This window comes from Agelaius phoeniceus, chromosome 5, assembly GCF_051311805.1.
Source record: "Agelaius phoeniceus isolate bAgePho1 chromosome 5, bAgePho1.hap1, whole genome shotgun sequence".
Taxonomy (NCBI): domain Eukaryota; kingdom Metazoa; phylum Chordata; class Aves; order Passeriformes; family Icteridae; genus Agelaius; species Agelaius phoeniceus.
Genome location: NC_135269.1, coordinates 15,606,885 through 15,628,743, shown reverse-complemented (window position 1 = coordinate 15,628,743; position 21,859 = coordinate 15,606,885). Strand labels below are relative to the sequence as shown.

The window sequence follows — 21,859 nt, the reverse complement described above, 5'->3', positions numbered from 1 at the left end:
GGTCTGAGTTATAATTTCAACATAGAACTCAGAAGCAGAAAAAGAGAGATTTTTGTTTTGCCTTTTTTTTTTCTTTTAATTATGTGTACACACTCTACCAGGTTTCCATACCTTGACAGAAGCCTCTAACACACCCACAGGATACACAATTACAAACCTCATGACATTTCTGATGTTCTGATTTTTAGGTAGCTACATGTACAGTATCATTTTCAGTGGGTCTGAAATGCCAAAATAATACAAATGTTCTTGGCATTATCCAAATATGGACTTAACCAGCTTAGGCACTGGAGAGGGGTTGCTTTGCATTAAAAGGACAAACTTCCTCACCATTAAATAAAAGCCACTTCAGAAAAAAAAATAACCAACAGCTTTTGGATAATTCTTATGGCTGTTAACACAGCTACACTTAGCAGACAGCAATTAATCATCTGCCAATCTTCAAGTAACTGAAAACAGTGGGACCTGGGACTATTTGTATGTCACAGAACCAAGTCTTTTACATATGAAAATTTCCTGTAACTTGCCAAGAGAAATCAACAACTAAAAAAAACCCTGAAGTGATTTACAGAGCAACTCAGGTTCATTAAATATTGCATTAAGTAATCAACTGTCTGAAAATTCTGACCCACAAATATCTCAACAATTATGTTTGGCACAAACCTCAAAAGTCACTGAAGATGAAAAGCAAATCAGTTGCATGATGTTTTACCAGAATCTGGTTAGACAGACTGCCTGGCAGAAAATTCCACTGCTTCTGTGCTCACTACCTGTGCAAACCATTTTTACCAAGAGTTTGGACTCTTAAAATCTCTGGGCTTTGCAGCTATGAGAGATCACAGGTTTACACTCATATTTCAAAGAAAATATAGACTTGATCTACAGACTAACTTGATTGGGTCATTAGAAAAACTAACACAAACAACAACAAAGGCATCTGTGCAGTATTCTGGCATGTCACAGATGGAGATTTGGAGTTCACAGTGGCAGTCTCACCTGGCTGTAAAATGTCTGATTCAGGAAATTCATCAAAGTTGGAAGTATCATCAATACTTTTGATTTCTATAGGGATTGCAGCTGGTCTTTCCCTGCAAATAAAGATCAATGCCAGAAGAGTGAATGTTGGGAAATGAGGCATTAAGTTCCAGTTTTAACTTAGCTTTTACACTTAAAGCTTCCCTTAATGCAGAACACTGAGTGCATCACAGATGAATCTGACTCTCCTGTTTGCTGACACCACGGGGAGATTGTCTGGTTCCTTATCCCCATTGGTGTCTTCCTGGCAGGCTTGGGGCAAACATAATTTTCCCATTGAGAGAGCATCCCACACTTATCTGCCACACAGCTATCACCCTGATCTTGTCACCAGCCACCACTGTGGTTACCCTGTTTCACAAACCCAGCCCAGCAGGATTGCACTTGCACCCAGAGCTTTACAATTCCAGTGCTCACCAGCCTGGACCTCATCCAAAACCTTTGGACTCCTCTCTGTGACACTCAGCATCTCTCTCCCAAACCAGGCTGGCTCTGCTTTAGCACTTCCACAGCCAGGAAGCCTTTGAAGGAGTTTTAAGGTGGCTTTTGAAAGTGCCCAAGGAATCTGTGCCAGCAAAACCTTCACACTGGGACACAGCACTGTGGGAAAGTTTACACCTGTAAACTCACCACAGGTCTAATTACTACACTTACAATGAAATCCACAGCCACCCTACAACAATTTCTTTCTGTTCTGGGCAGTCTGGAATAATCTGAGGTATTTCAAGTCAGTTAAACTCTGGCCATTTCTATGCAAGTCAGCAAGGCCAGAAAACCTTCAGTGTCAACCCCCTATTGCCAGTAGCTGCCTTTCAAAATAAAAGATAAATTGGAAATAATTGTCCTTGACATCACAATACATGAAATTCTTGCTTTCATGGCTTTTATTCTCCCTGTAAAACATGTGTGTAGATACATACCTGATATGTCCCCAGTCTACTCCTTCAAAAAATGGATGACTTTTTATTTCCTCTACTCCATTGCTACCAATTCTGTTTTCTGAGTCGATACAAAATCTGGAAAAGGGGAAAAAACAAAGGGAATGTTACTATAAAATCCACAGAAGCAACAGTATCCAGTATCAAGAATTTGAAGAAGCTCTGTCAAATTGTTTCACCACTTGGGGTAACATCAAAGCAGCCAATGCATCTAGGAGAGAAGGGAAACAGTAGAAGCAGAACATTGTTAAATCCTGAAACAAAAAGCTACTATGCCAATAACTGACACCTTTTCTAAACTGCTGCACCCCCATCTTCCAGGTTTGTGAAAAGTCGCTGCATGTTCTGGTCCTGTAGGATCAGTTTGGAATGGAGGCTCAAATCCCTGCTACTGAGAACTGCCCTGGCATGTTCTCAACTATTTAAACATTCCTGTTTCAAAGTCAAACTAAGAAGAATAAATATACTTAGTAAATCAGGACTGCTCTCTGATGTTGTATTTTGGAATCCCAGAGAGCCAGCCCATTCCAAACATGCCATATCCCTATTCTCCCCCTTCCCTCTCCTCAGAGGTGCAGGTGGTGCAAAGACCCAGGGCCTGTTTCTGATACAGCCCTGCTGCATAACCTCAGCTCAGACCCCACAAGAAATTGTCAGTTTGTGAGAAGCAGCCATGAAATAGCAGGAAGAAAAAGGTGAAATTTGGGACAGGATTGGTGAGATGGGGACTGTTACCTGCTCCAGCAGGCCAGAAGGAATAGCCTAAAATGCCAAAGAAGGAAAACAGGGAGGTGGAAGCTCTCTGACAGCAACTCAGTGACCTCAGGGATTTGTTCCAGGGAGCAGCAGAGGCTGACTCTTCTCCTCTGGACTGGAAAAGCCTTTCAAGTATCTCATCCAGGAGATGGGAACACCAGCATTTGCCTAGGAATTCATTAAATCACAGCCATTTTCTCCATTTTCTGCATATGTAGCACAGCAAGTTAGGCTACAAACTGTATCCACCTCTAAATTAAAGTTCTTTTTCTTGTAGTTGGGTGTCAGTGGGGAAGAAAACCTCCCTGTATTTGTATTGCAGCCTGGCAGGCTGGGTGGTGCCAAGGACTAACAACAGACCTCAAACCTGTAACAACACTCAGCCACAGGATTTGTCAGGCTTTGTTTGAACTTGAGCTTGTTTTAGTTTGGATTTATCTCTATCCATAACTCTTTAGCTTTATCTGCATCTCCCTTTAAGCTAAAACACACGTTGCCTAACTTGTCCAAGTGTAATGGACAAAGTACCCAAAATGCCCAGGTGGTTGCTGTCCAACCTGTTTTGATCTCATTTTAATAGATTACCTAGAACTAAGAAGTTCTACCCCAATTTTAATCCTTCTCCTTGTGGAGGCAAACTGATAAATTAAAGTAGTCATTGTGTAAGTAGATGCATGAGCGAGACATGCTAACAAATACACTGAAATCTCTAAAAATTCCCCAAACACAGCCAGGATTGAGGAGGAAGAAATCCTCAGCAGTAATGCTCTACTCTGTTCAGCAGAGAACATGAGATGTTGACAAGGAAGGTTGAGCAGAACAGTAGAGAAATAGATACTGAAAATGCAATATTAACTGTTTGACCAGACTTATCCATGAGGATTAGTGACAATTCAATTATTTGAGCTGTTAGTATCACTAGCTGGATGTAGGATAACTGTTTCTTGTATTTGTAATGTTTTTGTAGGTTACTGGAGCACTGCTGGAACTAATTATAAATTCTAGTTTTGTGAAGCACATTCCCCTTTTTGCCTGTAACAAAATTATATAAGGCTATAGCATTAGCTTTGAAAAGGAAAAAAAGGAAAAAATATCAAACACAAAACCAATGTGCCCCCCAAACCCTCTCAGGACAAGAGGGTCATTTCTGTTAAATGAGGTAATTTCTGTAAAATTTTACAAGAGGGTCATTTCTGCCTGACCTTGTTACCAAAACCTTCACAAAAACCTCAATGCAAAATAAAAACTGGGATTTTGAAAGAAGTGAGTAAATCCAAAACATCCCAAGATTTCTGTTCAGTGCATTAAATGCTGGTGAGTAGTTTTTTTCTTGCCACCTCAGAGAAGAAAAAAATTCTGTGTTGATCACTTTATTTTTGGTCTGCTCTGTATCTCCAAAATCAAGATCATTCCACCTTATTCCTTCATGTTAAACAAGTGGCAAAGAGAAAAAGACTTAAAAAACCCATCAGGGACGGTGACAGAAGAAACCAGCCTTTCCTCCAACATAAAGCTTCCTTTACACACAACAGGAATTTACCCTGATGGAAGCTGACCCTGGCTGGGCAAGAGGCCAGAAATGGGTTTTTCTTACTAACCTTAGAATTAAATCCTTTGCTTTCTCTGAAATGGGCACCTCTGGAGGAAATACCAACGTTTCTTTCCAATTCATAACTTTCCTGTAAGTCTCTTGTGGCGTTTCTGAGCAGAAAGGTGGATACCCTGCACAAAGAAATATAAAATTATTAAACTTCTTCCAGGAGAGCAGTGACCTGGGCCTCTGCTTTTGTCACTGGGGCTCCCAAATAGAACAAGTATTAGCTAGAGATTTTCTCTTCTGAACAATGGACCCTGTTACCTTTGAACAACTCTTAAGTTGGGGTTTTTAACATACCTATTAGCATTTCATACATAATCACTCCCAAGGACCACCAGTCACACAGCTTGTTGTAGCCAGTCTGCATAAACACTTCTGGAGCAATATAGTCTGGGGTTCCCACGGTAGAATATGCCTGGAAAAAAAGAATCATCTCTTTAAGAGAGAAATACTGTGGTTTTACACTTTGCAATACCTTCTCCCGCGGATTTACAAACAGGATCTTGTTGTTTGGCTGAACAAAATGCTTAATTTGAGAATTCACAGGAACTCAAGTCCCAAGAATATTATTCTTTTATATTAATAAACACAGAGAACCTCAAAACTAAATGGAAATCATCCTCTTTAATGTGATGAAATCATAGAATATTGCAACTGCAATATCAGAAGGTCATTTTAGTTTAAGTTTCAGGTAGCTGCATTATAAAAATACCCAAGAAGTTCTATTGTTGTGGTCTTTGTTTATTTTTAAAGGCATCATCAGTGGTAGATTTCTAGGTGTTGGAACTCATGATATACAAGCCATGTACTGGGAATTTCTCTTTATTGATGAAAACTCCTCCATGAGGCAGGAAGGAGAAATAAAACCCCAAAATCCAAACAAACAAACAAAAAACAAAAACAAAAAAACCAAACCAAACCAAACCAAACCCCAAAAAAACCTTAAAGAACAAGAAAGTCCCCCAAAAGCAGTTTTGCCACAAAAATATTTTACATTAATTTGTCTGACCATAAAGAAGCCCTTTGTTTGATTGTAGAGACCTGAGATATTTAGGATTGAACCAATGGAAAACTGAAAACGTGGCTCCTTTCCCAACAGTGTTAATGCAAGTTGTCATTTTGTCCTTTTATTGTCTCTGTTCCTCACCACACAGTACTGCCACATCAGCCTTTACTAGACTTGAGATAAATTCTTTTCAGGGATCTAATTCCAGGCTGGAATAAGGCTGTGAAATACAGCCCCATGAGGCAGCATGGTGGCTGCAATGTAATCTCATTTTGTCTCATGAGGAAAGAAGGGACCACCCAAAAGCTTTTGGGGAATACTGTAGTAGATCACTTTTTAAAAAGGGTGTGGAAAAATAAATGGTCCCAAAATTTGAGAGCTGAGGTGTTTTTTGGTGAAAACCATGGTCAGGGATGGAGGTCTGAATGGCTGACAGACACTTTGCTTTGGTTCAGTTTATGCCACAAGTCCCCCATTATGGACCACTCCTTACCACAAACCCAGGCTGGAGAACTCCAGCACCAACACCCTCCCACAGCCTTCCACCACATTCCCTTTCAGCAGAATGGGAATTCCCCAGAGCTCTCTGGAAAGGAATTCTGCAGCCACACATCTGCTTGTGACTGAGCTGCAGGAATCAGAGCCATGGATCCACAGCAGGCCAGTGCTGCAGAGAGCCCCAGACACAGCTTGGCCACGGGGCTGAGGACACCTGAGGGCTTGGGCCAGATGCTCACAAGGCAAACAAAGGCACAGAGAGGAGCAGGGCCTTGCTATTCCAAACTGGACCCCCTTCTTTTGAGTTATTTGTGATTTTGGGAGCTTGTAGAGAGCCACGTATCAGGGCCCTGCAGGTTTTAAAAACCAGGAGCATTAGCACTGAGTTTTAATTTAACACTTCCTGTAACTAGTTTAAAAGCAAATCAAGAATTATACATTAATTAACTCACCAGCTGTCGCCTGTTCTTCTTCCATGTTTCTGCTTTCCTCTTTGAGTTCATATTCTGAAATGCTAATTTACAAAGTAGTTATTAAATAACAAGTGTATTTGTGAGAATTAAGAGAAGAAAGATTTATATGGCTCCAGTTTTAAGTAACTATCTTGGATATTTAGAACCCTAGTCTAGAAACAACTACTTGATTATAACTGAAAATGGGAACATGAGAATAACTACTGTCCAATGCACAGCTGAAATTCATGTAAGTAGGACACGTATCAGCAATTCTAAATTAGAACTTGTTAACATTTTTAGATCAGCTTCTGAAAAGTTTCATGAGACTGTCACTGACTGCAGTCCTTTGGCACATGGAACCCATGTCCCTCCTGAAAGAGCAGTTGTGTAACTTCACTAACTTAATGAAAAATACATGACAATATAGATACATTACATTATGTGTATTCATGTCTGTGTATGAACATGCAAAAATACATGACCACTGCAGAAATCATCATTTCTTGCCTGTGAAAATGATCCCATGACCCAGGAAACAAGCATTTCCAGTTTTCCAATTAAATGCAATCAGCCTGCTCCATCTTGCTTATCCCAGCAGAAACACAGGTACAATGTACAGCTGCAGCTCAAAACCATTTACATGTTCAACTAGGACAGCTCATACTCACAGAAGTCACTTGGTGGGTTGTGTGTGAGGTTCCTGTAGAACTCTGTTCTGTGGGCTTTCTTTAAACCTGTGCAGAGCCCAAAATCAGACAGCTTTACATGACCCTGAAAAAACATAATCAGAGAACACAAAACCATTATTTATGTAGGTAGTGCTTGGGGGGAAAAAAGAGTTTTAATCACTTCACATGCCCTCTCAGGCCATGATGGACTGGCACAGGACAAGCAGGGAAGCAAAGACTGAACCTTGGTATACTGGAAGGGTCTGTTTTCTCTCCAGCAGGCTATGGCCTCCCAGGAATGGTCAAATCTACAATTTCCCAATGGTTGAGGGCAGGTACTTTGCCTGGTTTTGTTTTGAACTGGATACCACTGTGACTGAGCAAGCCTCCAGGACAAAATTCCTTTGCTTTGTTTTGATAGTAACCTTGGCTTTAATCAGATTCCCAGACATCAGTGCTGATAGACCCATCAAACCTGACAGACCTGTGCATGCTGGGATAATGCCTGACCTCTATCATCTTAAAGATCTTCTCCAACCTAGATAATTCCATGATCTGGTAATGCTGACTGGGTGCATTTCATGGCCAGAATGGTCAGTCTAACTGAGGGAGTTTCCACAGCTGAGTGGGTGATGAAATAAATGTAACTGTAGGAATTGAACATTTAGCATTGTCTGAATTGTCCACAGCTACTACAAGATGCATAAAAGGAATGCTGCACCTTTTAATGTGTATGAGTATCAGCATCTGGCCACCCTGAGTGGGTTTTTTCCCGTATAAGCCTTGCCTTAAAATGGTTACCAGAGTTCTGAGTAAGATTTGCCTTTGTTTAAACATACTGGTGTTCTCCAGAGAAAATACATTGGGCATTCCCAGCCTTCCCTCCAGCCAGTTGAAATCTCTGGGGTGGCACCAGTGGCTCCCACTGCTCTGCAGTGGGATGGGCAGCCTGGGATCTTGGAAGCACCAGCAGTTGGTGAGCCCAGTACATGCCTTGGCATCCAGCAGGAGATTGTCTGGCTTGATGTCCCTGTGGATAAATCCCAACTGGTGAATGGCATCGATGGCCAGCACTGTCTCAGAAATGTAAAACTGGGTCTCCTCCTCTGATAGTGTGTCCTTCTTCATCAGTAAGGTCATCATGTCACCTCATCAAAGAGAAGAAAATACAGCTTAGGGATCAGAACATTCTAAGTCACAAAACCCCAGTAGAATCCAAATTTAACCTTGTAACTGGCCTTATAGTTACTAATCATAAAACTATTACTGCAAGGACCTACAAACCCAACTTACTTTTTTAGTTGAAAATCCTAAACAGGAATTTTAATTGAACAGCTCAAGAAAATACAGTGGATTTTTACACACGTTAAATTTATTGCACCAACTGTTTGAACAAGGGCTTTTCTTCTGGTTTGTTTTTACTGTTAACAGCCTCAGTTGAAAAAAAGCAGAAATTTCTATTAAAATAATTATTTAATTCAAGTCTATTTAATACCCCTTCAACCTTTTTCCTTCCCCTAAAAAGGGGATGGAAAAAGTTGGTCAGGAATGGTCACATGACTTGAACTTCATTTAAAAGAGTGTTAACATTTTTATTTTCACAAATTATACAGCATGTTTGTTTCTAATATTTTATAAAGCTGCCAACAAAGGCTAAGGAAGAAGTACCTGTATCACCTTATGCCACAGCACCCAGCTTACCTCCAGGTAAAAATTCCATGATCAGGTAAAGGTTCCTTTTATCCTGAAAGCTGTAAAACATTTTCACTACCCAGGCTCCATCTGCTTCAACCAAAATATCTCTTTCTGCTCTGATATGGGCCACCTAAAATTTGAAAAACAAAAAAAAATTATTATTAGGCAAATATTGAAATATTTCAACAAAGAACATCACATTACATTCCTAGCCCTAGAGCACATTTTCATGACCTTTAGCAAAGGAACTATTTTTCTAGCTCTTTCCATACTCATATTTTCCATTACTTTTTATAAGATCCTAGGGTTTCTCTAGAAACACAAAGCACAGCTTGTTAAGCTGGTTCTGTTTGTTAGAAAGAACTGAAAAAGCTGGTGGAAAAAGTACAAGTGAGTTCAGGAATATCTGACCTTTCTCAGGATATTCCAGTTCCAGCTAAGGTTTTGGAAAATACAGGGAAAGCTGCTACCCCATTATTTGATGGAAATTAAGAATAATGGAGATTGGAGTGTGTGTTTTCACTACAACATACCCTCATCTTGGAGGAAAAATTAAAGACATTTGCATGGAAAAATATTTCTTGACAGCTGTAAGAAAAGCAGCAAAGAGTCTCCTGCACCTGTTCCTCAGTTCTGCTGCTGAGGAACATCTTCACATGAATCTTGTCACAGGGTTGCATGGGGCAAAGGTTCTTCCTCTGCAGGAGACACTCCTGCCTGGATTTATCTGCCTTTATTTAGTCTCATTAGAAAGTACTTTTTTCCACCCTCAACTCCTCAATGCAGCCTTAAAATACAACAGGAAAACTTTGCCTAAAAATAGCCAGGATTTCTCTCAGTGCTACCACACTTGGGGGAAAAAATACTAGAAGATTTCTTTTCTTTATATGTGTCCTCTGTTGCCTCTCCACAGAGGCAGGCAATGAAAATTCCAGCAGATAAACACTGGCCAGGGAAGATCACTGTCTCAAACTGAATGTAGAGCATGAGCTCAGACTCCTTCCCACATCAGGTTCTGAAATGGGGGCAGCACTACACAAATCCTGGCTGCTCTGCACACCCTGCTGCTCCTCTGGTTCCCTAAATTCAGGGCTTGGGCTGCAGGAGACAAAATCTGTGCCAGGAAAAAAAAAGTACCACTGCTGCAGGGAAATGATGTGCAAATGATGGGTAAGGTTTGGACTAGTAAGACAAAAGCCCTCTTTTATCTCCTGAGATACCCACCCTTGATTTCTTTGCTTTGTGGTGCTAAAGTACTTATGTGTCCTCACAGTGAATTGTTAGCTAGAAAGTAAAAGCAAAAACCAACCAAACTAACAAAATCAAAACAAATAAACCCCCAACAAGATTAACCCCACTATAAAGCAAACCCAAAGAAGACAATGCTGATGAATAATGTGATTTCTGCTGGTTTTCTTTTAAAAAAAACATCAAATACCTCCATTTTTATTTGACACAGGATTATTTTTCCAGAAGTATTTTCCTTGAAATGCAGTTTTACAGATTCAGTACTATAAGCTCCGCATTGATAAGGAGAGAAAAATAAAATCTTAGTCACTGTTCCAAATTAGTTGTAAAGAAGTAATTTTTAAATGCAGTTCCATGACCTTATTTCCTAACCTCTCCTGCTTTTGTGCTGTGGTAGCAACAGCACAGACTCTTTGGACTGCCAGACCATTGTGGGGCTTTCAAAGGTGGAAAACATTTTCTAGAAAGGGTAAGTTGGAAATTTAGGGGACTCAGAGACCACAAACCTGCTCTTTCTCCAACATATCTGCTTTTCTCAGTATCTTCATTGCATAAATGTGACCTGTATCCTTCTTCTGAACGAGGCGGACCTTTACCAAGAGAGAGAACCAAGTCAGTCTTCTCTGCCTCAGAAATCCACTGTAAGGCTCCCAATTGCCAGGCATGGAAAAGTTCTCTTGTTAAATATTTAAAAACACATTTAAATATGTTAAATACTGAAAAAGGAATTATTCTGCACCATGTACAACACTAACACTAATGAAGAACAGTTTTTGTTTTAGGAAAAGTCGGCACAGGGAATTCCAGGTAGCTTAGACTGTGTAGGTTAAAATTCAGGAGAAATAACTGATGTGACACAGGGCAGAAAGGAGGTTTATCAAGAGGGGCTGTGCCATTGCAAATCCATAATTGCAGAGAGCCATGTGGGCAACATCAGTGTGGGAAGCCATGGGAAACTAAGTGTCCTTCCAGAAGCCTTGGGAAATCAATGCATGTGATTAATCACCAGACTTCTCACACTTGGAGAATGGCACAAATAGCTGTCATTCTGCAATAAAACAATTCATCAAATTGTAATTAGAATGTTTCATTACAGTGGTCAATCCCATTTTAATCTCCTGTTCAAGCAAGAATGCCACAAACCTCCCCAAATGCTCCTCTTCCTATGACTTTCAAAGACTCGAAGTCATCCAAGCCAAGCCGGGTCCTCTTGAGCCGCAGGAACTCGGTTTCCTTGCGGGCGTGCTGTGACCTGCGCAGCTTTTTCTGAGGACACAGCACAGCAACCTGTCAGTCATCTGGCAACAGAGAGTCAAGATATGCACCCTCCCTTCCTGGGAAGTTGTTCTCTGGAATCCCAACAGGAGAAAACTTCTCCTTCTACACTTCTTTCTGAATTTCTCAAAATATAGTACTTGAGAATGGTCTTTTCTATAGAAGCCTCAGGCACAATTTCCCACCTTTTTTTGGTTGGTGGTGGTATTTTAATTTTATTACTTGGTGGTATTTTAATTTTACTACTTTGTTATTAAAAAAAAAAAAAGAAAAATTATGAAGAAACACTATCATACTGGTCCAAACAAGGTGTACCAGTCCCAAGGCCAAAGTCATTGCCTGAGGCAAGGACTCTTCATTTTGGGCAGAGTGAAGGACGAATAAAAGCTGAAACTTGTATCCCAAGTGATGACAGGCAACGAGGAGCTTAGCAAGCAGCAGAGGCCCTGGTTACAGATCTACAACAAAATCCATTTGGTTTATGGCAGGCAAGCACTCAATTCTAAAAGAAAAATCAGTCTAAATGCCATCATCTATTTTGTCTGATGAAAATGTCACCGGGACTCACCCCAAGAGAAGACAAATGCTGCACCCAAAGATGCTGAGAGCTCAGAGTCTCCTAAGGAGGTTCCTGGATCAGGCACCTGCCAGACTCTGTGCTGGGATTACAGCATCCTCTAAAGCCACAAGATGGCAATACACATCCACACTTAAATTCCCACTACCCAGGAGTTATAGCAGCCACAAAAACTCCAGAAGGACTGACACACTCTTCCTACTGATTTCCCAGCTTATCCTGAAGGCAGACATGGTGTTATGGACCTCAGAAAAGCAACTTATTGACCAAAGTTCTCAAAGATGGCAACCAGATTGAGATCCCTCCTCATTTGTATCCAAAAGGAGCAAAGGTGTGATGATTTTTTGTTTAAATCAAGAAAAAAATGGTTCAGCATTTTGCTTTCTACCCACTTCTAACCACTTTTTTTTCTTGCCAAATATAACAGCAAACAATTTTAATCTTTAAAAAGCTTGCTAGCTACTTGCTGTGGCCATGTCTCATAAGAACTACAGGTAGCATGAAAGCCTTGGATAGCTATTGCAAGTATCAGTCAAGCATATTCCCAGCTTCCCTAACATAAACAGGTTATTAAAGGGGCAACACTCATGTACAAAATAAAACCTTCTGTCATGCTGGCTGATGTTTCTGTGATCTCTTCAAATGCCATCCCCCATGAAACAGTGGGACAAAAGCAAAGTAGTTTGTAAGGTTACTTAAGCAGTATTTACCTCCTCATCTGCAAGGCCTTCCTCTTCCATAGCCACTTCCAACTTCTTCTGCCTGCCAAGGAGAAAAACAGGGGATTGCACCTTTTATTATTTATTAAAACCAAACATAACACCACAGCAAGTCAATACCTTTGCTTCACATACTCCAAGTACTGAAGAATTTGCCTCAGATGGAAATTTGCAGGCAGACAGACAGCCCCACTCCACCCAGTTACTCATTTGTGAACAAAGCTGAGGAAAATGTAGAAGCATATTTAAGCACATGGTTATGTACTTGCAGAATCAGGCATTAAACCTATATGAAAAAGTATGTTATTAGAGTGATTGCATCTTGTTGAATTAAGGCTGTTCTTATCAATTAGGATTACAAACCAGAATAAAAATTGGTTTTTTCACCATTTCTATCTCAGCTCCATCTCCCACATGCCAGCCAGCTCCAGCTTCCATCCTCTCTGTGTGATGACCTCCCCCTGGTCACACACCTGGTCCTGCCCCCCTTCTTCCCATGCCAACTAAACTCTACCCCCTGGATGCACCATCCTCTCCCCCACAGTGTCCTGCCCAGGCCAGGGCTCACAGCTCCAAGTCTTCCACCAGTGCCATGCCAGGCTGGGAGGCTCTGAGAGGGGAGCAAAGCCTGGAAATACCCCACAGGTGGCAGGGGGTCAGCACATGGCAATGTGGCTGCAGGACTCCTTTCTGTTCACCCACAGGATGCTCCTTTACAGCTGCCAGGGTGCAGCTTTCTGAAGGCTGGTAACCCCCGGCAACAGGCAAGAATTCAAAGGCTTGGAGCCAGGCTGCTGGTGCCTTTCTGCACTTTGGGAAGTACAGCGGGATCCTCTAAATTACAGGCCCTTGATAGACAGTCTATTCTCCTAACTAGAAGCAACTCCATTACATGGAATAATGACTAAATATGATGAAGACAGAAACCCTGCTGCTTGACTGAAAACCCTTCAATTAAAAACATATTACCAGAGGAATGATAATTTCACACACTAATGACAATCCAACATAAGATTCATTATAGCCAAACACTTGGTGCTTTGACACCTAATTCAAGTGGCACTTCACACCTCAGAGACAGGACTGCGCACTGCTGGGAGAAGCTGAGTGGTGATGACCATCCCACACTCCCATGCAAGGAGTAGCAGGCAGCACCACCCAAGCAGAATTTACAGACTGGGATTACATTATCCCCAAAAGTCTTCCTTCCAACCTGAGAGCCTCTCAAACCCTCCATCATCAACCATTTGCTGCCCACCATCAATTCATTTGCTGCCACTTATTTCCACACCAGCTCTTTGCCTCCTTTCCTTACCCCATCATCCCATCAAACACCTCTCAGCCCTGTTCCCTATCTCCTACACACTTCCTCCTGCAGGGTTTGGGAGTCTTGGCATGAGCTCCATGGTGCAGAGCAGGAACAAACACCACAAGCTGCTGCCTTACGCCAAACCAAACTCCCACCCCTCAGCAGCTCTGCAGAGTTCATTCCCCTGGGCACCTGCAGAGGAATCAGAGGTCCCCAACCTCACACAGAAGGAGAAACCTCACATGTTACTGCAAAATAACACCCTGCACAGAGCAGTTTCCACAAAGTAACTGATGAGGAGGTGAATTGCACAAAAACATCAGAAGTGGAGCTCCTTGGCCACTCAGTGACAGTGATCCAGGGATGTTCACAGGTCCCCCCAAAGACAGCCCATGCCCTCTAGGAATTCACTCCCTGCCACCACATACAGAACTTCCCAGAGCTGTCCCATTCCTGGGGATTGAAATACCCTTGAACAAACAGCAAGAAAAGCTGCAGAGGGGTGAGGGGAAGCAGAGGCAGTACCTGGTTTCCCTCTCCTCATGCTGTATAATCAGGTTGCTGTAGAAGTTCTCCAGTGTGAGTTTGGCCACCGTCACTCTCTCCCGGGTGTGGTTACTCATGGGAAAGGATGTTGTAGTCCCTGCAGTCATCGCCATGGTAACATGTACTGAAACAGAGCAGGTCAAATCATTACTCACTTCAAAAAGAAAATTTAAAAAAATATATATTCCTCTTTCCCACTCTCCATCTCCAAACTCTTAGGCAGAATTCACAGTAAAGGCACTGTTCTTTAGATATAAGAAACTCTATTAAAAGCTTCGTTATAAAATTATCCCAAGATAGCAGGAGGATGTGCTACCCACTCTAAAAAATAACAACATGTTGGCAAAACAAAGAGTGAATCATAGCAAAGAGCACTGCACGCTCTGGGCAGCTGACCCAGCTGTGCTTGTCCACAAATAAGGAAAATGTCCCTCTGGCAGACCTGGGCCCAGCCTGGGGGAGGGAAAAGGGTAGGAGAGAGAAGGATCAGGCAGCTCCCAGAGCTGGACTTGTCACAGCTCTGTGACAATTTCAGACTCCAAAAATTCTAGATGTGAAAAAAAAGGCTGGAATAAAATGAGACAGCAAATGGGAAAAAACCCTAACCTCAGTCCAGAGAAGTTATTTCAAGGATAAAGATAACCATTGAATATATTTGAATTTTAAAGTTGCTCCACAGAGTTACATGTGGCCAGGTGGTACTTATGACATAGGGCACATGGTCACTGGGCACCTAAAAACTGGGAAGAAAGAAGAAAGGAAGCAGAAAGAAGAAAGGCTGCTCTCCTTGAGAGCTTTTATCCTGAACCCAAGGAACTTGGATGTACTGGAACAACACTTTTTAATGCTGGAAAAAGACACCTCAGGGAAGCTCTGAATGCCCTGCAGCTGATCCGGGAAAGCCAGGGGAGGTTAAAAAACCCAAAGAACCAGCACAGTTTGTCCTAAGATTCATGCCCTACCTGGAAGTGAGCTGAGGCACTTTAGGAGAGCTTCATGGAAGAAAAGCATGAAAAGCAGCATCTCAGCCCCACTCCCATTTGGTCAGGTTGTTTAGAGGTTAGTTTTGGAAAATTACACAGAAGTACACATCACAGAACCATAGAATGACCTGGGTTGGAAGGGACCTCAAATACCTTGTTCTCCACCCCGCTGCCATGGGCAGGGACACCTTCCACTATCCCAGATTGCTCAGAGCCCCTTCTGGGCTTGGACACTGCCAGGGATCCAGGGGAAGCCACAGCTGCTCTGGGCATCCTATGCCTCACCACCCTCACAGGGAACAATTTCTTCCTCATATCCAATCTAAACCTGCTCTCTGTCAGTGTGAAGCCATTGCCCCTTGTCCTGTCACTCCAGGCCTTTGTCAAGAGTCTCTCTCCATCTTTCCTGTGGGCTCCCTTCAGGCACTTGGCTTCCTTTTTATTATTTATTTAATCCTTCCATTTCACCAGAGGATTGTGCAGAAGACAAATCCCGAATTAGGCTTAATTTAAGCAGATCCTAATGGCTTTGAAGGTGAACTGATTAGGGGTTCATACAGAAGAGAACTTGCACGTCCACACTGGGGCAGGAGGATCCCTGAACTCTGCTCCTGGCTCTTTGTTTTGATTCTGCCTGCTGCACTCTGAGAGGGTGGGATTTTTTCCTGTGGATTTTTCATGGGTTCTGATGTGACAATAGGATATTTGTTGCCAGAAACGCAGCTGCTGTGTCACAAATAAAGGCGTTTTATGGCATCATGTGGATATTATTTTAGCTGTTTATTTTGAAGTGCACAAGACACCAGAATTCTGAGAATAAAAATATATCTCTCCATAAAGGCACAAAGAGGTTTTAATAGCACTACAGCTGCTTCAAAGTGATGCCAATATTTCTATTTTTAATCAATCTTTTATTCCCTTCAGTTTTCTACTGAAGAAAGATGAGAACTGTCAATTCCTAACAGTGTTTACTAAAAATTAGGCAGTTCTGTTCTTCATACAGAAACATCCCCCATGCTGGACACGTCTCCAGAAGCTGGGAGAACTTAGGCACTGGTCTCCCTGTTGTGTTTATTGTACAATTTTACACTTTTCCCCTCAATAGGTGGGAAAAGATAAATACAAATCAGTTGATAAGAGGAAATCAAACACAGCAACAGCTGACCACATACCGGCATCTGTGATTAAGTTATTTCAAGAAATGACCTAACGGAGTAAAAACCTGCCTTCTGATAATTTTGGAACATCAGGATAGAGCAGCATTAAGCCAGGCTTGAAATGGATTAACCTTTACTTAAGGTATAGCAGGCACACTCTCACACCGGATATTTCTCCTTTGCACGTCTTGTATTCCTGGTAGGATAAAACAACACTGCAACTTGATTTCCTCTTCATTTGTTTTGCCCATGCTCTACACTCACAAATGCAGGCACTGTCAGACAGCAAATCCAAGTCACTGGGTTTTATTAAACTTGCAAAAAGGAGATCCCAATCCCAGCACTGGCACCCCACACTATCAGCAGTGGGACTGACTCTCATATGCTTCACAGGAGGGAAAGACATATAAGTGTCCCCAGTTAGCTCTGCCACTATGGGGAGAAAACCAACCCAAAACCACCACAAACAAAATATCTGTAAAAACAGGAGATGCCTTAAGCTCTCCAGAGTCCCCAAAGTAAATGAAAAAGAGCACAGACCTGGCAGGAGGCACGAGATATCCCACAGAATCCTGTGCAAACTCACAGACGAGAAAACCTCTTCAGCCTTTTTCCTTTTTCCTCCTGTCTCTGCTCAACGAGCCCCCAAACACAGCACAAATCCACATCCCAGACAAAATATTCAGCTGGGAGTCACCAAGTACAGTGCTTAAGCGTGACCTTTAAAAACAAATGATGCAGAGGGATGGGGGCGGGAAGGAAGGAGCTCCAAAACAGGACTTTTTATTGACGGCACACTACTTGTACTGACCTCACCACATTAACGGGAATGCTTTGAAAAGGTGCCACCCATAATTCTTGGAAATGCCCTCACAAGCCTAATAGTTCACCCAAATCCATGCCACCTCCATAATGGAATCATTCCACTCCTGCAGCATCACTGGAATTACTTTAGGCTCCCTGGACCATGAAGAATGTCATATTCAACCAGCTGGCCACATTTAGCCAGAACTCCTCTGGCTGACAGGGATTTTACTGAAGGGCCTGGAACATCCCCAAGTGTGAGGAAGAAAGACATCAAAGGGCTGCAATGGACAGGAGGCACTGAGCCCACGGGACCAGGGCTCCGAGCTGCCAGGAGCAGGGATGCCATATGTGCTGCCTGGCCCAGGAAACGAGCCCGTGCCTCCTGCAGGCATGGCTGAAATCCCAGCCTGAGCTCTCCTCATGCCAGCTCAGCACCTGCAGCAAGGGGATAAGGAGCTATGGATGTGCAGCAGCCAGGGAAAATCTGGCTACCAGAGGCAGGAGGGAGAACAGCACAGAGGGGAGGAGAAGAGAGGAGAGGAGGGATATTCCCCAAGGATGAGGGAGAGCAGGGAACGGCTACAGAAAGGGGAGAGCAGCCAAATGCTACTGAACTGGAGCCTTCAAGAGATGTCTCCAAGCAATCCCCTCCTGATCCATCATTGAATAGAAATATGTCAGTTGGATACAACTCTCCCTCCTGGTAGAAAAAGGTTGCCTAATCAAAGCATACATTTGACCTTTTTGTTCCTAGATCTTTCCTGACTGGGAAGCAGAGAAAGGCCAAGCAGCATTGACTACAACTTCAATCTGCACTCCCATTTGTCACAACAGCTCTAAATCAAACTCTGCATCTGTTTGCCTGGAGTTCCCACCCTTTAAACCCCCATACCCAGATTGTGCTACACCACTGGTAACTCCAAACCCCACATTCTCTCTGGGGCACCTCTTGGCAGCTCCCAGAGCCTGTCATCAATGTTTTCATTAAACTATTGGATTAAGTCTGTTAATAATGAGTGCAAAAAATCACTGAGGCATCCAATCCCACCTGCTGCAGCAGCTCCAAAGAGGAGAGATGGAAGAAATCAAAGCAAATGGAGAACTGCTCTGCCCTGAAACACAGCACTTTGTGGGATCACTCTCTAATCAGGAAGGGATAAGAAGAGAGAATCCAAGCCTCCTGCACAGGAAAGTCTCCTGCACAGCTTTGTCAGTAAGAAGTGCCACAAGATATTTCAAATCAGGCTGGATCTATACTATCAAACTAATCTGAACCTAAGTCACACACTGGAAACATAATTTTTCTTTTTGAAGCCACATGTGTAGTACAGTTATACAGTAGCCCTGGAATAAATTTACTCAGGACTCAGTGAGTATTTAAGTTGGGGAGCAAACCCCACACCCAATTCCGCCAGAGAGAAAAACACCTTTTTTCCACATGACAGAAGGATGCTGCTGGTCTCTGATTTGGATTTACAATGTCAAGCTACATACATGTTCAGCAGGACAGGGAAGAGCAATCCTCCCTCCAAAATGACATCAATTCACAGAAAGACATAATAATTTTAATTTATCCACCCAAGTATACCCCTAAAGCCCAGCAGTTAGGAAGGCAGTTTGCTATTACAGTAAAAACTGCCAAATTAATGAAATTTCCATTTAACATTCCAAGAGAATTTGCCTCCTGAATCAAAGCCCCTGGATAAGTCAGATACCAAAACATATTTTTGCCTTTCAAAATTCCCATGGTTTCAGCTTGACATTGAACTTGCTCCTGAAATGAAGTATACAAATGGCATTTTTCAAGAATTAGGAAGTAAAAGAGAAAGGAGAGACAAAGCAAACATGTAGAGCACAATGAAGTGGGTACCTTCAGAAATTCCAGCTGTCACCACCGTGCCCGGAGCTGGGGCTCTTCTGGGTGAGAACTGAGAGCAGACTCTGCCTGGCTCCTTCCAGACAACCCAGCCCAAAAACTCACCAAGCTGGGCGCTAAACCCCAAGGCTGACAAGGATTATATTAAAAAATGACAAGGATTAAATCTAAAAAATGAGGTGCTATCTAGAAAAGCAGCACAGACATGGTAAAGCTTTGAGCACAAGTGCCAGCCCCACAGTCTCCAAATTGTTTGAATTCTCCTAAAGAGAGACAGGATATATATAAAACTGGAAAAAACCAACCCACCATACACAAATAACAGCATGATTCACACCAAGGGGCAGTGGGCAGGGCCAGACAAATGAAAAAAACATCCCAAGGCTCAGCAGGATGATGTGGTGGGATGTACTCTGAGCAGCTTCTGAGACATGCAGCCATACGTGGGGTGAGCAAACAGACAGCAGAGATAAAAATGCTGTACAACAGCTGATAGCTCCAGTGAGGGAACAGAAGGAGAAAGTACCATCAAGCCCAGGAGGAAAATGACTTTCTGCACTACAGTTTCTGCTAGCACAGGTTTGGCAACTGTCCTGTGCATATTTTCACCATCCAATTGTTTATACTGAACCTCCTCCTGCTGAGGATCACAGAAAGGCCTGGGCTGGAAGGGACTTTGAAGACCATCCAGTTCCACCCCCCTGCCATGGGCAGGGACACCTCCCACTATCCCAGCTTGCTCAGAGCCCCATCCAACCTTGAAAAATGACAGGGATGGGGCAGCCTCAGCTTCTCTGTGCCAGGGCCTCAGCACCCTCACAGGAAACAATTTCTTCCTAATATCCAATCTAAACTTTCTCTCTGTCAGTGTGAAGCCACTGCCCCTTGTCCTGTCACTCCAGGCCCTTGTCAAGAGTCTCTCTCCATCTTTCCTGTGGGCTCCCTTCAGGCACTGCAAGGCCACAATGAGGTCACCCCAGAGAAGCCTTCTCTTCTCCAGGCAGAACATTCCCAATTCCCTCAGCCTTTCCTCCCAGCAGAGCTGCTCCATCCCTCTGATCCCCTTGGTGTCCCTGCTCTGGCCTGGCTCCAGCAGCTCCCTGTGCTTCCTGTGCTGGGCCCAGGGCTGGATGCAGCCCTGCAGGGGGGGCTCAGCAGAGAGGGGCAGAGGGGCAGAATCCCCCCTGCCCTGCTGCCCTGGGGCTCTGGGTGCAGCCCAGCACAGGGGGGTTCTAACTTCTTTTGCTATAACCTAGTTTAAATCCAATTCCAAAACTTTTGATTAACCTCCAGAAACACCCAAAACTCAACGGGACCCAGAAGTCTCCAAGCAGCAAGCTGACAAGAAAACCTCACTAGTCCCATCTATGTCAATCATGGGCCAGTATTTTTCAACTCTTGGCGTGTGATCTTAATGTTTGTGTTATTTCTAAGTACAGTTCTCTGTACTTAGGACAGAACCTTGTCCAAAGCTCACTCATGTCAACACAAAACCCCTTCAGCTCAATGGGTTTTGACCTAATAGTCCCATTCCAGCCTCAGGATGATGCTAGCTGCTGTTACTGAGGTTCATAATTATCAGATCAGCATGTTTGCCAAGCACTGCTCCAGGGTATGTTTCAGACAGAAAAATAAATATTTTGTTCCTCCATAATTCACGTTTTCAGTAATATCATCATTCACAAGCCCCTGTTTTATTTAATCTGCTACTGAAAGGAAACAACATTCCCTGCCAGATAAAACAAATCAGATATTTCACATGCAGATTCTTCTCAAACTTTGTTGCCATGACCAGATCCTTCTGACACCCTTCAGTTGTTACAACAGTCTCCTTTTGGGAAGGGAAAACAAAATAAGACTGCAACATGCCATCACTGACACTTCAGCATTTCATTAACCTTGTTTATTTACTTCATCTCCTTTAGCCTTCCTTCCCCAATGTGCATTATGGTTGAATAAGTTTTGTTACTTTAAAGTTACAGAATTAATTACATTTGTTCTATTTAAAGCACCACTAAGAAACCAAGTAAAATTAGCCCCATTGGAACAGGCTTTGCTATTTAAAAGCCAAAGATGTCCAAATGTTTTAGCCATTTTCAGCCATTCTTCCCCCATGGGGCATCTGGGTGAGGCGCCTGTTACAGTCCCAGCTAAAAGCAGAAAGTGCTCCATGACTCGTGAACCAAAAGGAGTGGACACTCCCAGTGCCTGATCCCCAGGGCTGTGACAAAACCCTGGGGAGACACTGCTAGGCACACAGGACTCAGGATGCAAACACTGCACGAGTCCTGCAGCCACCATGATGATGATGATAACACCAGGGAAACCTGGGGGACAGTAAGACCCAGAGAGTATTTTGGGGGTCAGCAGCCAGCTCCAATATGCTCCCTAAACACCAGAAGACCTTAATGCAGCCAAAAAAGATGTTTTCAAGATGAAGGAAAGTACTTTCCTGCCTTGAAGTTAATTCCTAAACCTAAAAGCATTCCAAAATAGCAGTGTGGGGCTCTGATGAGAGCAGGCAAAAAATCTCTCTGCCAAACAGCAGGAACCCCCCCCAGGCCAGGCCAAGGCTGTGTGTGAGCTGTAAGCTGGCACAAGCCAGGACTGTCTCTGAAAGGAGCCATCCCATTTTCCATCCAACCATCTGTTTGTTTCCCTCCTGCTGCCGCTCCGTGCTTTGTGCCAGCACAAGAAGCTGCACGACCCACACT

General features: G+C 43.1%; 1 protein-coding gene across 4 annotated transcripts in view; it reads right to left on the bottom strand.

Annotated features, from left to right (window-relative positions):
- Nucleotides 1–21,859, bottom strand: part of STK38L (serine/threonine kinase 38 like) — a 46,031-nt gene that overhangs the window by 4,235 nt on the left and 19,937 nt on the right. For 2 of the 4 annotated variants that reach the window (XM_054630918.2, XM_054630917.2), the window contains exons 2-13: nucleotides 14,302–14,446; nucleotides 12,459–12,510; nucleotides 11,040–11,162; nucleotides 10,403–10,486; nucleotides 8,655–8,778; nucleotides 7,947–8,101; nucleotides 6,954–7,056; nucleotides 6,283–6,344; nucleotides 4,624–4,741; nucleotides 4,328–4,451; nucleotides 1,956–2,051; nucleotides 997–1,088 (exon numbers count right to left, since the gene is read on the bottom strand). In XM_054630918.2, the coding sequence (XP_054486893.1) occupies nucleotides 997–1,088; nucleotides 1,956–2,051; nucleotides 4,328–4,451; nucleotides 4,624–4,741; nucleotides 6,283–6,344; nucleotides 6,954–7,056; nucleotides 7,947–8,101; nucleotides 8,655–8,778; nucleotides 10,403–10,486; nucleotides 11,040–11,162; nucleotides 12,459–12,510; nucleotides 14,302–14,435 (1,267 nt within the window). In that variant the 5' untranslated portion in view covers nucleotides 14,436–14,446. Of the gene's footprint in view, nucleotides 1–996; nucleotides 1,089–1,955; nucleotides 2,052–4,327; nucleotides 4,452–4,623; nucleotides 4,742–6,282; nucleotides 6,345–6,953; nucleotides 7,057–7,946; nucleotides 8,102–8,654; nucleotides 8,779–10,402; nucleotides 10,487–11,039; nucleotides 11,163–12,458; nucleotides 12,511–14,301; nucleotides 14,447–17,002; nucleotides 17,141–19,139; nucleotides 19,381–21,859 lie in introns of those variants that run through there. The other 2 variants (XM_054630923.2, XM_077178368.1) reach the window with 2 other exon arrangements.